General features: G+C 43.7%; 1 protein-coding gene across 2 annotated transcripts in view; it reads left to right on the plus strand.

Moving 5' to 3' along the window:
- Positions 1–15,873, plus strand: part of LOC112458952 (dedicator of cytokinesis protein 3) — a 49,068-nt gene extending 33,195 nt beyond the window's left edge. The window contains exons 5-18 of one of the 2 annotated variants that reach the window (XM_025022793.1): positions 6,941–7,025; positions 7,571–8,032; positions 8,193–8,492; positions 8,718–8,922; positions 9,061–9,243; positions 9,555–11,280; positions 11,626–11,643; positions 11,725–11,887; positions 12,277–12,714; positions 12,897–13,038; positions 13,165–13,840; positions 13,910–14,271; positions 14,444–14,802; positions 15,068–15,873. In XM_025022793.1, coding sequence (XP_024878561.1) covers positions 6,941–7,025; positions 7,571–8,032; positions 8,193–8,492; positions 8,718–8,922; positions 9,061–9,243; positions 9,555–11,280; positions 11,626–11,643; positions 11,725–11,887; positions 12,277–12,714; positions 12,897–13,038; positions 13,165–13,840; positions 13,910–14,271; positions 14,444–14,802; positions 15,068–15,235 — 5,287 coding nt within the window. In that variant the 3' untranslated portion in view covers positions 15,236–15,873. The remainder of the gene's footprint in view (positions 1–6,940; positions 7,026–7,570; positions 8,033–8,192; positions 8,493–8,717; positions 8,923–9,060; positions 9,244–9,554; positions 11,281–11,625; positions 11,644–11,724; positions 11,888–12,276; positions 12,715–12,896; positions 13,039–13,164; positions 13,841–13,909; positions 14,272–14,443; positions 14,803–15,067) is intronic. The other variant, XM_025022794.1, reaches the window with a different exon arrangement.
- The last annotated feature ends 131 nt before the right edge of the window (positions 15,874–16,004 follow it).

Here is a 16,004-nt window from a genome sequence, read left to right on the forward strand (position 1 = left end):
AGCGGAAATCGTTGTACAAGAGGGAGGCCCTTTCCTGTCCTTTCTAGAACTCCGTCTTGCGGATCGAGGAACTCTACTGCGAGAGATCGCGCGGCGCTGTTAAATCCGCGGTTTTCCGCTTTTCAGGGATATCACGTAGCGTCCCGACAGCGTCCGCTAGGCAGGATACCCCCTAATGAATGCTTGAAACCCTTTGAACGCCGCCATGCAAAGCGTAACCCTTTCCTCGGGCCGGAAGCAATATCTCTGCGGTCTATGTGTATTTGAACTATCGCATATTACAAATACAGTTAATAATAATTCAGCGATTATATACATTGAGTCTCAGTGAGGAATTCAAGTAATAAAGATACGAATGAAATTATTAAATTATGTAAAGAAACCGCTCGTATATTATAAGTAATTAAGTAATTAAAAAAATATCTGATATTTAATTAAATATTTAATTAAAAAATTAGATGTTTTTAAATTCGATGTTTACGTGCGAAGACACGACACAAGTCGTATTTCTACAAATACAACTCCAACGTTACTCGCGTAGATTCGGCGAGAGATCTCGCGAGAGAATTCGCCGTTGGGAAAAGCGAGCATGAGCCGTTATCGTCGAGAAAAGTCGCGATAAGCTCGCGGTCAATCGCGCTTAATCGCTCGTCATTCCGTCTAATTGAGACCGTGGGGGAAATTGGAGATTTGGCCCTGACATCTATTGAAGCTGCCTTCTGCCGTATAATGCCGGTGCATACGGCAGTCCGTGCACGGAGACTATACACGGCTCTCCGAATGCGGCACGATGTTCCGTGTCGGCTGTATGCTTTGTGGGTGTGTGAGTGGACGAATGCGCGTGTGTGCACGTGCTCGCGCGCGGGTACATAGTGTACGTACCCTCGAGCGAAGCCCAGCCTCGACGTTCGTCTTCCCACGAACCCTTTACTGTACGTACGAGTCTCGTTACTCGTTCCGGGATCAGGAAACACTCCCATTAAGGCCGTTTTACACGGTCACGCGAATAACTCCGGCCGCCACGCCGCGTCGAAGCGGGGCACAGCCGATCGCGTGTGAACCACCTGTCCGACTTTTAAGGGGGGCGGCACGCGTGGCGCAATCGCGAGCGCGGTTGATGAGATCGCGAATATTCGAAATCCTCCTGTCGTCTCATATAATTGTTTCTAAACGCGACGTTTCAGTTACGTGACGAGTAAATCTAACTGCAGCTTGCATTTATAGTATATTTTATGTATCATGTAAACTAGATGTCGAATTAGCTCAGATTTTCTAGTAATTTTCCAAGTTTATTTTTGTCTCTCATGAAAAGGAGTCGTTCAGTCCGTGCAGAAGAAAAAGAAGTGTCAAATTAAAAAACTTATATACTCGTATATACGCAACGACCTATATAATATTCTTACAAGAATTTAAATTGTTTTCTTGGTTGAACTATATAAATGACTTAATTGAAGCAAGTTTTCTTTGTTTATATAATCTCATTTTCAAGGTTATAGATCGTTACGTATATACGAGATTTATATACGAGTATATAAATTTTGATTTGACACTTATTTTTTTTTCTGCGTGGGAGTTAGAATATTTCAAAGCGACGCAGAACGTGTGACTCAGAACGCTCGTCGTTCTGCAAGCGCGATTATCCGCGCTCTGCGGACCTGGCAACCAACGATCGCGAAGGAGGATCGGCTCGAGGCGCACGATGTCCTCTATGCTAATGCATAGTTGTACATTCCGTGCTGGAGGCGATGCTAATATCCTACGGTACGACTCGCCCGTCGATATTTCGATGTTGAATCACGTCAAGGGATTACATCGACTCCGCTCCAAGAGCCACAGGGTAAGAGAGAGAGAGAGAGAGAGAGAGAGAGAGAGAGAGAGAGAGAAAAAGAGAGCGGACTGCGGGTCCGAGAGTCGGAACGGGAAGTCCGCGGGACGGACTTCCCAGGAGCACCGACGTAATTATAGCGTTTAGAGCTACCGAACGGTAACTGAAACCTCCCTGAGCGACGCGAGAAAGGACGAGCTTCTGAACTGACATCTCCTGCCTAATGAAGAGGAAAAGCCGAGGCTGCGATGGATTTCTCCAGCCAATGATATCCCCGGCTGAAAGGGACTTCTTCCCCCCCCCCCCCCCCCCGCGAGACGTTAAATTAGGAAATTAAACGGTCTCTCGGATGAAATATTATCCTCTGTAAACTTAATTGCTCAATATTGGCCTAGATTGACGTACCAGAAGCTCAAATACATTCGCCACAAAAATTCCTTATTATCACAAACGTTTTCTTGAAATTACAAGATTTTTTAAGCAAGTTACAAGGAAGCTTGAATTTACACAGAGGCATAAAATAATTACCGCTAGTAAGAGTGTAAAATAGATTATCTTGTGTATATATATTATTTTCACTCTCTTCTATTTTCACTCTCGCTTCTATTTATATATTTTTTTTCCTCGTGCGTTACCGTTCCTATCGAAGGAATATACAACGCAAGCGCGATTTAATCCGTGAGATCTAATCATTCTTCCTCGTTGACGAGATAAGCCGGCGCGCGATTCAGGTAACGTCGATATCCCGAGATGCAGTAGGTATAGTTCGATGCTCCCTCGCTCGATAGAGAAAGAGAGAGGTCGAACGGTCCTCTCGTACGACGTGGGCGAGGAAGTCGTCGAACTTCCGAAGCTCCATCGACGGGGAAGCGAACTTAGCTTCCCATCGTCGTCCTCGGGGCTCCACGTGTCGAGCGGGGTCTCGACACGGGCCATTGGCCGAACGAATTCGTCATCCCGCGACCGAGAGGAGAGGGGGAGACTCGGACTCGTCCTCGTGGGGCCGGGCCGGTCGCTGCAGAAAAGGCCCACGATGTCCGCTGGAATATATCCGATATCTTTAGAATGGGGCATAGGTCCCGACGACGCGGTGGCGGTGGTGGCGGCGGTGGTGGTGGTGGCGGCGGCGGCGGCGGCGGACATTGCCTGAACCTGTCTCCACGCATCGAAGTCTGCCTGCTCACCTGCATTCCATCATGAGGCCCCTGGAGGGAGAGCTTTCGGGGCCTGCAGGATCGTGCGAACCATGCTCGATGCCCACCTCGAATTGCTCTTATGTAAAGAACGTCGATTTACTTTCTTCCGTTCAGCGAAAGATTGTTGCCTGGAAATGTTTCACTAATGTATATCGATCGATAATAAATTGTGATTAAAAACAGCTTGTTTTTTTACTTAAAAATGTATCACTGTTATTGCAGAATATGACTCGTGAATATGAATATCACTCGTAATATCAATAATTGTTTTACGCAGGCAATGTTTATTGTACTTTGCAGATTGTTATATGTTCTCTACTACGTTTTTTTGAATAATTGAAAATGGATACAACTCTTCTTGAATACAACTCTTGATTTTTGCTATTGAACCTAATTAGACAAGTATGATTCCTTATAATCCTAAATACTCCAGATTGAGTCGATTTGCGTATGCAGTAGGGTCCATTCCAGCGGACCGACTCGGTGGCGGCGAGGGTGCAGGATCCGCTGACTGAATCACCTCGATTAGTGACGTAGCCGTACGGAGGGCGGGAAATTCTCAGGTTCGAGAGAGTCTGGACCGCAAAAAAAAAAAAGATAAAACAAGCCAGTGCGCCACAGTGCCGCGCTCTCCTCTCAACTCTCTCGAACCTACCACTTAATTTAATCTTGGTTTAACATCGAACTCGTGAAAGGCAGCTCGATGTTCTCTCTCTTTCTCTCTCTCTCTCTGTATGAAAACGAACCTTATTGCCAATTGCTTTTTTTACGGTCCTCTACCGCTCTACGTCTAAGCCCGGAAATTTATAGATGTTTAGCGAGGTGGAATTTCGTCAAAGTGCGGACTGATTTATCGCTGGAGATAGTGAAGACATTTTATATCCGCGTGTTCTCAGTTATATTCAATTTAATTCTATTTATATATTTGGAAATTAAAACTGTTCTTTTTTACATTATTTTTGAAGTAATATTTTTTATTTTACTCCGTATTTATATATTATTCCGCATTACGCGAAGTTGCAACAATCGTATTGAACTTATGAAATTATTACACAGAATATCGTGAAAAAATCTTGAATAATGTATGAAAATTCTGAATAATGTATTATTTCGTTAAATTGTGAACTGATTTATTGCTGGAGATAGTGAAAGCATTTTGTTTCCGCGTGTTCTTTATTATATTTTATTTATATTTGGAAATTAAAATTGCTCTTTTTTTACTTGATTTCCGAAGTGCTATTTTTTTTAAATTTTATTCTGTATTTACTACCCTGCACGCGAATTTCATTCAGGTTGCAATAATCATATTGCATTTATGAAATTATTACTTGGAAAAAATCCTGAATAATGTATGAAAATTCTGAATAATGCATTACTGCGAGAAAATAATAAATGTTAAATTGAACGCGAATGAAAACATATTACGTGATCAGCGAGCGAATGCAGAAATCATCAAGCGAAAGCGATCGCGAGCAGAACGCGGAGCAGAAGTAAGCAGCGTGGACGATTGGCGTGGAATAATTTTCTCATTAGTCCTGCGCCTCCTGGATTAGTAGTTAGTAGTTACGGTACTGTGCGGTCGAGTTAAACGCTCGCCGAGAGAAGCTTAAAGGACTGTCAGGTCAGATTTATGAAAGGACTTTCTTACCGCCGTGCTTGCGGCCTCTCGTACGACGTCCCGATTTTAGCGATTAATAACAATCGAATCGGCGCGGCGATAAGCTACGCAAACCCCCGGCGAATAATTATCATGCCTCTCTCGTCGGACGATTAAAGCCCGTTTGCGAGGATCGTTTGAATGTACTAAACCCAAGTCGGCGCTCGATTATTACCTCATTTGAATCGTATTTCTCCTCGATATTCGCAGAAATGGAAATAGAGCTCGCTTTATACGCGAAAAAATATGGACGGAAATATCGCGCACACGAGAAGCGAAATGATGCAAAAGATATTTAAATATGATTTATATATTTGAGTATAAATCTCGTTATCTCAATGTAAATTTTACGTTCGCGTAAATATTGAACGATAAACAGAATTTTGTGACAGCAAAAGTCCATTATGACGGAACTTTAATGCCCCGAACGTGACGAACGAGGCTTAGATTGTTTGAGAAATTTATGCGAAATCCTAGACGTGACTCTTTGACGATGTGTTGTTACAGACGCGTAACTATAATCGCAAAATTTCATTACACCGTCGAACGTTAATGACACGGTCATATAGATAACAGTACGCAATTAAATGTGTCGATGAGATAAGTCTCTCTGCGGGGAGAACGAAATGAAACCTTGTTATGTTAAAATTATAAAGCTGTTAATTAATCGTGAAATTAATTATCATCGGGATAACAATGATAATAGTAATCGAACGAACCTGTCGAAATAAAGCTCCATTCCATTGAAATTTTTGGAATATTAATTATCGGGGATTTTCCTTTTCACCACAATATAATATGACAAGAATAATATTTCTAAATTAATATTGCATATCAGATTATATAATTTGTATATAATTTGGAATTTAAATTTATTACTCTTAATTCTCTCGTTACTCAATTTGTGTTAAAATTATTCTTATCTTTTATCTTATCTTAGTTTTATCTTATATTAGTATTTTAAATTAGATCGTGGCACAAAGTGTCGTTGTAATTGAGTTTTCTGCAGAAACTCGCCAAGGATTGCTTTTTAGGAATTAGCTGCACACGGAGACCCCGTTTCTTTTCCGGATAAGCATAAACCTTGCGGCTTTCTACGGATTCACATATCCCCGTGCATATACGTGTACGCACACACGAGGAAAAAAAAAAGAAACGACTCGCGTACCCGGCATGTATCTGCATTCCTGCGGGGCGACGCGACGGTGCCCTCCGCGCATGGGGAGTAGGGCCTTCTCGACGCGTTCGAGAACACGTCGGCCCCATGGCATGCGGGGGCCCAGCCCGGTCCGGGCCCCCGCGCGCCGGGGTCACGAGAAGTTAAGTAGCCGCTTCTCCCTCTCTCTCTCCGGAGCCCCACTCTCGAAAGCGAACCTCCCAAAGTGTGATGCAACGTACGCCTTAATCAGCGACGTGTAATAATCCTATATCTCACGTGCGTGCCCCCGTTGCTCATTTCCCCGTCGTCCACCCCGGGGTACCACCCCGGCGAATCTCATTCGTCGACACTCCCGTCTCGGGGGGACAATTAAAAATACGGAGGGTGGACTTTGGTCTTTCGTGCCTTTGAATCACGAGAGGGTGGGCCGTTCCTACTTTATTAAACGAAAGAAATGTAAACATATAATAAAATTAATTAAAAGTAATTTGCAGGAGATTGTTATTGGGGAATCATTGTTAATATATCTTATTTTAATCAGATCCTGAGCTTATTTAGATATTTAATAAATATGTAAATCCGACTCCCTGAGGTATTCCCTCGCGTATCGAAGTGTCTTCCTTTGATATGGAAATAACCGACGGAAAATTCTTCTCGCTTATACGATATTATGTAAGGTACTTTGTTGCACCAAGATTGGATAATTCTTTTTTTAGGTAGCGGCGAGTACAGACTATCGGTTAACGGCATAAATTAAAAATATTCCCCTTATCATGACGTATTTTTACGTGCTCGGAAATAAGAATCGCGTTGTTATATTTATGCGCGCAGTATCGATGAATTTTAATTATATTTTATATATAACGTAACATAAATAAATAACTCTTGGCGGTATTATTCTTCAATAACAATAATGAATTCTTTAGACAATCTTGTATTATAAATATCTAATAATATTATAAAATAATTATAAAGTAATTGATTGCACATTTCTTAATTATAACGTATTAATTGATAGCGAAATATTTTTTATCGGCTTTTGGATTAAAAACAATATTCAATTCTATACTTCTAACGACCCCCTTTACTTCGCCATGTTTCAGGAAGCTCGGCTTGGACCTGGTGCCACGCCAAGGTGCTCATATGGTGGAGCCGGATACTATGTCTGTCGTGGAACTATATCATGTGGTGTGTGATTACGAATAAAATAATACGTCCTTCTCGAACCGATCGTATAGGCTCGCGAATATCGAATAACAATATATATAGCCGCGATAGAAAAAAAAAGGAAGGGTCAAAACGCAGTGCGCAACAGTGATGAGAGCTGGAGTTCATTAGAATGCTGACCACGAAGGTGGCATCGTTCAATCTCGCTACGTGCGGAGGGATACAGTTACTTCTGTTTAGCGAGCCTACCTTCTTGTAAATACAAATAAGATAACCAGTTCGTCATAATTTATGGACGAGCGTAGCTTGTTTAAAAATCTCAGACGATTTTTTTCTACCAACATATTGCATTTATCGATATGAGCTAAAATAAATATACCACCCACGGCTGGTTTATCTCCTTAAAACACAGCATTTCTAATTCAGTAAATCTAAAGTTTAGGGTCGAAGAATTGAGGCGACCCGCTATAAATTAATTATATATAATATAATAATTATAAATAAATAAATAAATAATGTTGTTTACATGCTATTAATCCCGATCTCTTCTCGCGGGTGGGTTGCAGCATGTGCAAAGTGCCGAGAACTCGCAGGGCGCGTCCGCCCGCGGCACGCTGCGGGCTCGCAAGGAGCACCGAAAGGTCCTTACCCATCACCTGTATTTCTGCATGAGGGACTTCGGCCACTCGGTCGGCGAGGACACCGAGATCTACTTTTCCCTGTTCGACGCCAAGCGGCAGCAGTACCTGAGCGAGCGTTTCCTGGTGCGCATCAGCAAGGAGGGCTTCTCAAATTACGTGGAGAAGATGCATAGCAATTGCACCATCTTCACGGATCTGGGCAATTCCGACTTGAGCCGCGATCTCTATATGATCGCCCACGTGATGCGCTGCGGCCGGATGCTGTACTCCGATTCCAGCAAGAACAAGGCCGGGACCGCGATTTACAGGCGGCCCCACGGGGTGGCGGTTCTCTCCCTGGCGGAAGCCGCCCAAGATCACGCGGAGGAACTCGAGATGACCTTCAAAGTAAGCAGATAAAGGAACTTGTTAGTTCATTGCATATATCGTGTAAATTGATTGACATTTACTTGAGTTATTTTTTTAGTTCTCTTGATTTTTTTATAACACCCAATAAGCAAATTTGAACGAGACGGATTTAATTGAAAGGGTTTCCACTTGCCTGCAGGTATATCAGGGGGAAGAGAAGGAGTTTCACCAGCTGCACGAACAAATCATACGTAACAACAAGTGCTCGCCTTTACCCGGACAGCCCAATTATGGAATAGTTGTATCCCTTCGTATGCTGCACGGCGAGCTCTCTCAGGTTCGGGAGGAGAATCCGTTGCTTTTCAAAAATATCTGCCTCACGAAGAAGCTCGGCTTCTCGGACGTGATTATGCCGGGCGATGTGCGTAACGATCTGTATCTGAAGTTGGAACGGGGCGAATTCGAACGCGGCGGAAAGTCTACTGGCAAGAATATCGAGGTGAGATAAAATTTTCGAAGACTCTTAATACGTATCTATGTTGTACATGTTGCGTGAGAGTATTTCCAATATGCAATATATCAATTTAAGAAAATGTACAATTATTATATATAAATTTAAATAAATTAAAATATTTATTAAAACACGATCTTAATAAAAAATAAATTAATTTTATAACATTATTTTTATAAAATTTAATATTTTGTACTGTTGCGATAAAATTAGGTGACAATCCTGGTCCTGGACACGGACGGCCAGCCCTTGGAAGACTGCCTGTTTGGAGCCGCGGGGATGGACGGTAATTCCGAATATCAGAGCTTGGTCATATACCATCACAACAGCCCATCGTGGGCGGAAACTGTGAGATTGGCGATACCCATCGACAAGTTCTATGGGAGCCACGTGCGTTTCGAGTTTCGGCATTGCTCCAGTGAGTCCCAATAGATATCGATCTGACTCTGGTCTTCCGCCTTCTCTTAAAAGTTCTCCGCTTATCTTCTATCTTTCCACCTATTCTCTACGATTTTCATTTACTTTTTTCACAACGAGAAAACTCTTTGTGTCGCAGCACGCGAGAAGAACGATAAGAAACTTTTCGCCTTCGCGTTCGTACGGCTGATGGAACCCGGAGGTGCTACTCTTCAGGATGGTCTGCATGAGTTGTATATTTACAAATGCGAGGAGCGCGCGAAGTTGGATTCCCTGAGTTACCTATCGTTGCCGAGTAACACGAGAGAGCCGTGCGCCACAAGTAAGTCCGAGTTCCTTAATAAAATAAAGATTTCTTTGGATAATATTCAATTAAAGTTTAATTTGAATAAAATAAAGAATTAATAGTTCTAAAAATTAATTATCTATCATTAGATCTATCACGCAGGTCGGCGTCCACTCCACCGATCCTCCGCCGATCCTCCACCATACATACATACATTCATTTTTATATATGTAGAGATTATCTATAAACAAAAAATAAACGCATAAAATTGCGTTAATATAAGTGTTACCGTAAAGTATTTTTAAAAGAAACAGTATTCATGCAATTATTTTCTTGTTGCTTTCCAGATCCACCAGCTTTTTCTAGATCGCCCAAGGAGACTGTATTCGTACATACCCTGCTCTGCAGTACCAAGTTAACACAGAACGTCGATCTGCTCAGTTTGCTGCAATGGAAAGCTCATCCCGAGCGAATATCCGAGGCTCTCGGTCGCGTACTTCGACTGGACGGCGAAGAGCTCGTCAAGTTTCTACAGGACATTCTCGACGCGCTCTTCGCCATGTTTCACACCGAGGATGGCAACTCCACGGCGCACTCCGGCCTAGTGTTCCAAGTACTCGTGTCTATCTTTAGCTTGTTGGAGGACTCCAAGTTCGAACATTTCAAGCCAGTGATGGACGCTTATATCTCGGATCATTTTGCCGCGGCTTTGGTATACAAAGGTCTTCTCAGCAGCGTGCAACATTGCGCCGACTGGGTAACAGCCGCGGAGAAGCAGGAGCCGATCATGAAGTGTTTCCGCTCTCTTGAGTATATTTTCAAGTTTATCATCCAAAGCCGGCTGCTATTTGCTCGTGCGACCGCCGGTCAATATGAGGACAGTTTTAAACGCGACCTGTATTGCGTATTCGCAGCCCTCAACAAGATGTTGGGCATTCCTTATGAAATGGTGCTGCTGTCGCAAATCGCGTTATTACTGTCGATCGCGGCGGTGTTCGAGCAGCTAGTAGCGGTGCTGCCGGTCCTCGAAGTTGCCAAACTCACCTGTTCGATGCTGGACTCGGTGCCGCGGGAGCCGCCGTTGCAGCTCACGCAAGCCAAACTGGTTGCCATTAAAAATCTTACCTCGTCCAGCCTGTTCCGTAAGGACGACGAGAGTCGGAATATGTTACTTGTCACCATATGTCGGCACTTACGCATCCATCTGGCACGCAGGGAGGAATTACGATCCTGCACCGATATCCTGGGCGAGATACTCAGCTTCTTGCATAAGCGTGGCAGGGATACGAACAAGGTCAACAACTGCATACACCACGACGTCGAGACGCTCTGTCTGTCGGTGCTCGATGTGCTCATACAGACGATACTGATCGTGATAAATGCCAATGGACCGGTCCTCGGCTGTCTCGTCGGCTGTCTCATCGGATTGCTTCAGCTGCTCGACGAGTATCATTACGCGCGACTTTGGGAAGAGTTGACGCACACCGGCGACCGGAAACCCCTCAAAGACTTTCTGCTACGGGTATTCCTGGTGCTGCGCGACCTTGTGCGCCAGGAGGTATTTCCGCCAGACTGGCTGGTCATCAGGATGCAGGCCAATAACGTCATCCTGAGATCGCTGCAGGAACTCGCGCAACCGCTCGCTTTCCGTTTCCTCCATGGCAGCTTCGACTCGCAGCTCTGGTCCACGTACTTCAATCTGGCGGTGGCTTACCTCACCCAGCCGTCGCTCCAGCTCGAACAATTCTCCGAAGTCAAACGGGAGAAGATTGTCGAGAAGTACGGCGACATGAGGGTACTCATGGGCTTTCAGATATTGTCTATGTGGTCGCATTTGGGCGAGCGTAAGCTCGAATTTATACCGGGCATGGTAGGGCCTTTCCTCGAAGTCACCTTGGTGCCGGAGAGCGAGCTCCGCAAGGCAACCCTGCATATTTTCTTCGATATGATGGAATGCGAGCAGCGAGCTCGTGGAAGCTTCAAGTCCGTGGAATCCGAGCTGATCGACAAACTCGACATTCTTATCAGCGAGAACAAGGGCGACGATGAGTACAGGCAGTTATTTAATACTATGTAAGTCTATGTTGCTTGGTTTAATTGAATTTATAGACATTTCTAATGATCATAAATCTCGAAATCTTATATATTTAAAATACCTAAAAACAGAGATCTCAAGAAGAGATATTAATTTCATTAGATATTGAAATAAAAATTACTTTCTATTGTATTATACTTTCTATTTCTAAAATGTTTTAAATTACTTATTTTTAATAGAATAATTTTTTACTTTTGCTACCACACTTTTGTATTACACAAATAGATGTCATTATTACAATTACGTAGCATTTTCTTGTTCGTGTTCGTTTCGTGAAAGTATTACGTAATACTTATTTTATTTACAATTTCATGCCGCTTCAGGGAACATCTTAGCGCTGTGTAAGTGCAACATTTACAGTCGAATGCGACTTTATGGTAGATGTTTTAGCTTTAATTAATTTTCTCTACATCCGCTTACAGATTACTAGACAGAGTGCAGTCCGAGGATCCAACTTGGAAGGACAGCGGCACGGCCTTTATAACGTCTGTCACGCGTTTATTGGAAAGGCTTCTCGATTACAGAAGCGTCATTCAGGGTGACGAGAATCGCGATAAACGCATGTCGTGCACCGTGAATCTATTGGTAACGTGTCAAAGAAAAATTTGAAGACTGTCGATATAGTAAACCTAATAAAATTCGCGTGATTACTTATTGCTTATTAGTAAGAATAATATACTGCGGGTGCAATCAAAGAATGCGTGGCGCAAAGCTGCTATACACAAGTCACTTCTCTTATTTAGCGCGTTAATTAACTTCAACTAACGTTAAACCGTGCGATATGACACATGACCGCCACGTGTATACTCAGCGGATATATATTTGGTGCTTGTGATATATGGTCACTCCTTGCATAACACTTAGCACTCGTGTTTGCGCTCTCCAATGGAAATTTTATCATTCTTAAATCATCAACTACTAGAAGCGAATCCCTATCAGAGTGTAACATGGGGATACTTCTGCTGTTTTTGCAGAACTTCTACAAGAATGAGTTCAACCGGAAGGAGATGTACCTGCGCTACATCTACAAGCTGCACGATCTACATCTGGCCGCCGAGAATTATACGGAAGCGGGCTTCACGATGAAACTCTACGCCGATCAGCTGGGCTGGGGCTCGACCATCCTACCATCCGATCACGCTCATCCTCAGCAACCGGAATGGCAGCGCAAAGAGCTACTCTATCATAAAATCATTCACTATCTCGATCGTGGCAAGTGCTGGGAAAAGGGTATACCCTTGTGCAAGGAGCTGGCGATACTATACGAGACTAGGCTGTACGATTATGCCAAGCTTAGTCACGTGTTGAAGTTACAAGCTAAATTCCTGGATAACATCCTGACGCAACTACGCCCGGAACCGGAGTACTTCCGCGTTGGATTTTACGGTCTCAGCTTCCCGCTTTTCGTCAGAGTGAGTTTAATGTTATAAACCAAGGCGACTTTTAAAGACGTTCTCGGTATCGAGTAATTTAAACACGGTTCTATTCTATAAAAATATTTTATGAAAGTTTGAGTTTCGGCTTCTAGCATTACTTCTCGTGAAACAGACGCTTTGAAAATGTTATTCATTGTATTCATTGTCTTTCGTTGTAGAACAAGTTGTTTATTTATCGTGGTCTGGAATACGAACGAATAGGGGCGTTTACGCAGCGGTTGCAAACCGAGTTTCCCTGTGCGCAAATTTTAATGAAGAATTCCCCACCTGACGAGAGTATCCTTACATCTGAGGGTCAATGTAAGTGTGAGATCAGAGTTATTAATTATTCTTTTAAATTATAAAAGTACCAATAATTTAGGAATCGACAGTCTTTTACGAATAAATATATTTTATCTAATCATTGCATATACCGCATTTTTGTAGATATTCAAATTTGCAATGTAAAGCCGATCCCCGAGGAGGGCAGCCTGGCTTGCAGCGGCGTCGAAGTTCCAGAACGCGTGGTCGCCTTCTACTTGGTGAACGACGTTCGCAAGTTCACATTTGACCGGCCATTGCATCGCGGCCCGGTGGACCGCGAGAATGAGTTCAAATCATTGTGGATCGAGAGGACGTTGTTGACAACGGAGGCTAAATTGCCAGGGATCCTCAGATGGTTCGAAGTGATCGAGAAGCGGTCGGAGTTGTTGGCACCGGTACAGTACGCCTGCGAGACTATGCAAAGCGTGGAGAGGGAGCTGAGGCGGCTGGTGGCACAGTATACCGCGGAGCCACACAGAAATATCAATCCATTCAGCATGCGGCTGCAGGGTATCATCGACGCTAACGTAATGGGCGGTATCACGAAATATCAGGAGGCCTTTCTCACTCCGGAGTTTGCCCGACAGAATCCCGAAATGGTGCCGCATGTTAATCGATTGAAGGGGTTAATATTGGATCAGATGAGTGTGTTAGAATCCGGCCTGGTGTTGCACGGTCAGATCGCGCCGGCCGGGGTCCAACCGTTGCATAAGAGGTTAATCGAGAGGTTCACCCAGCTCAAGCAAGGCCTCGGTCCGTTGGCCAGGCAGAGAACCATTCATCAAGATAGCATCGTAAAGTAATTATATTCAATATACTCTATAGTGCTTGTTTGTTTCTTACTCTAATCGTATCTTTGTTCTCCTAGTTCGCCCCTACCACCCTTGCCGGTCAACGACAAACAGCGTCCAGCCACTCTGGAAACCGCCGGTTCTAGATCGTCGCACGCCGACAGCGATGGCCTTCCCGAGGACGAAGGGTTCTACACGAAATTGGACGGTGTGCCGCCGCCTATCCCGCAGCGAGAAGTGCGACCGCGTTCCGTCGGTTACGGCACAACCCCGCCTAGGCCCACGCATCAGAGATCTCTCAGTAAGCCGCTGAGTCCAAAACTGCCACTGAGGCATTCCTTGCCTACTCCTACTGATGGTGTGGATCAAGGTGGCCTCAGAAGCTCGTGGAGCGAACCCGGACCCGAGCCCGCCCCGCCGCTACCACCCAGGGGTTGCAGTAAGTTAATTTCTTCATTGTTATTCTATGAGCAAATTAGATTAATATTTTCTGTAATCAATATTATTTATTATATTTATTATTAGACTATAATAAAATTTAATATGACAAGCTGTCAGGAATAAATTCTCCACGAAAATACATCGCAACTCGCGCACATTTTCTGTTTCAGTGCTAGACAAGAGGGATTCGAACACGAACACGGTAGTGCCGCCGGCACCGCCGAAACGCGGTTTAACGCATAAACGTACAAATACGGAGTGGAGCACCGATGACGACTCCGAAATCACGGAACCGAGAAACGAACCGAACGACCTACGCGACAGCGGCATCTCCACTGCCAGCCTGCTGGACTTCCAATCACATCTGACGAACCTAAACAACCTAGGCTACGAGGACTTCGAACCGCGCTCTCGATGTAACGATATCATGAACATCTCACCACCATCTGTGATAAGCGCACTCAACGTTTCCACTGCTAGCTTTGCTAGCGGCACATTCCAAGGCTCACATTCTCTCCCTAATCAAGAGGTGAGTAGCCGAAAATATTTGCATATATACACTAATATATATTTATAAAAAATGAATGTGTATAGAACATCTCTTGGGGTGAACTGCTAAAATTGAAGTATTTCTTTCAATAAAAATTTAATTAAACGTCATTTTTAGAAATTTTTCAAATTTTAAGATTAAATATATTACATGTTTTTATAAAAAGATATTCAAATAATGCCAATAGACATCTCCATTCATAAATCAAGATGATAGTAATGTTTCGATTAATTCCCTTTTACAGGTGAGCCCTCCGCCGATCCCTCCCAAGGCTCATCAGGACACTCCATCAGCCCCTTCAACCCTGGAAAGAGTATCTAACAGGACGCAGAACCACGGCCACTCGGAGAATTATTCCGTACCGAAGATGCAGACGCTCTCCGTGGCGTCCGATACGGAGAGCACCGTGTAGTGACGATATCCCCCCCCCCCCTAGTCTCTAGCGGTTAGTATTTTAGTGATGTGTATGTGCCATTATGGTCAGGCGCGATTCCTGTACTCGATTTGTCCCTCGAGTCGTCGGGCGGATTCTCTTAAATCAGTAACTTAAGATAAGCATAAGAATATCATCGTTGTCATTTATTGTCGTCGTCGTTGTCGTCGTGTTTAACAAGAGTGGAACGCGGAGAGGCGGACTCGGATCTGTCGTTTATCGAGATTTCTATTTGCACATGACTCCGCGCGTAGCTGATAGCGTACTCTAAGCCGAATCAAATCGTAAACAAATCTGAAATCACAACGGACAGTATCAAACTCGCGTATATACGTACCTTCGTAGAGAAATAGAAAGGAAAGGTAAACAAAAAATGCGTAATAATCGCCCTTGAACACCGAAAACGTCCAGCAAGAAGCTTCTCTCGATAGACTGAGCTCATCTGGACGTGATCGGCGATCGAATCGCGGTTTATATATATATACATATATATCGACTTCACATAAAAGAAACATTGCTCTTCCGTGTATATCGATCCACACATACCACACCGACACTATATATTTTGTAATTTATTTATATTTTCGACGAGAAAATAAAGATAATTTTTAAATCAATCATATTGCTGCAGACTGTGTGGAGTGATGTTGCCAATTTACGATTACGGGTGTGGTTGGAAAGAAATGACCCTTACCCTGAAATACTGAGGGGTATATAAATTATGTATTTTGTCACAGTTCTTTTTTCT

The sequence above is a fragment of the Temnothorax curvispinosus genome, unplaced genomic scaffold (assembly GCF_003070985.1).
Source record: "Temnothorax curvispinosus isolate PA1 unplaced genomic scaffold, ASM307098v1 QBEX01009403.1, whole genome shotgun sequence".
NCBI classification, from domain to species: domain Eukaryota; kingdom Metazoa; phylum Arthropoda; class Insecta; order Hymenoptera; family Formicidae; genus Temnothorax; species Temnothorax curvispinosus.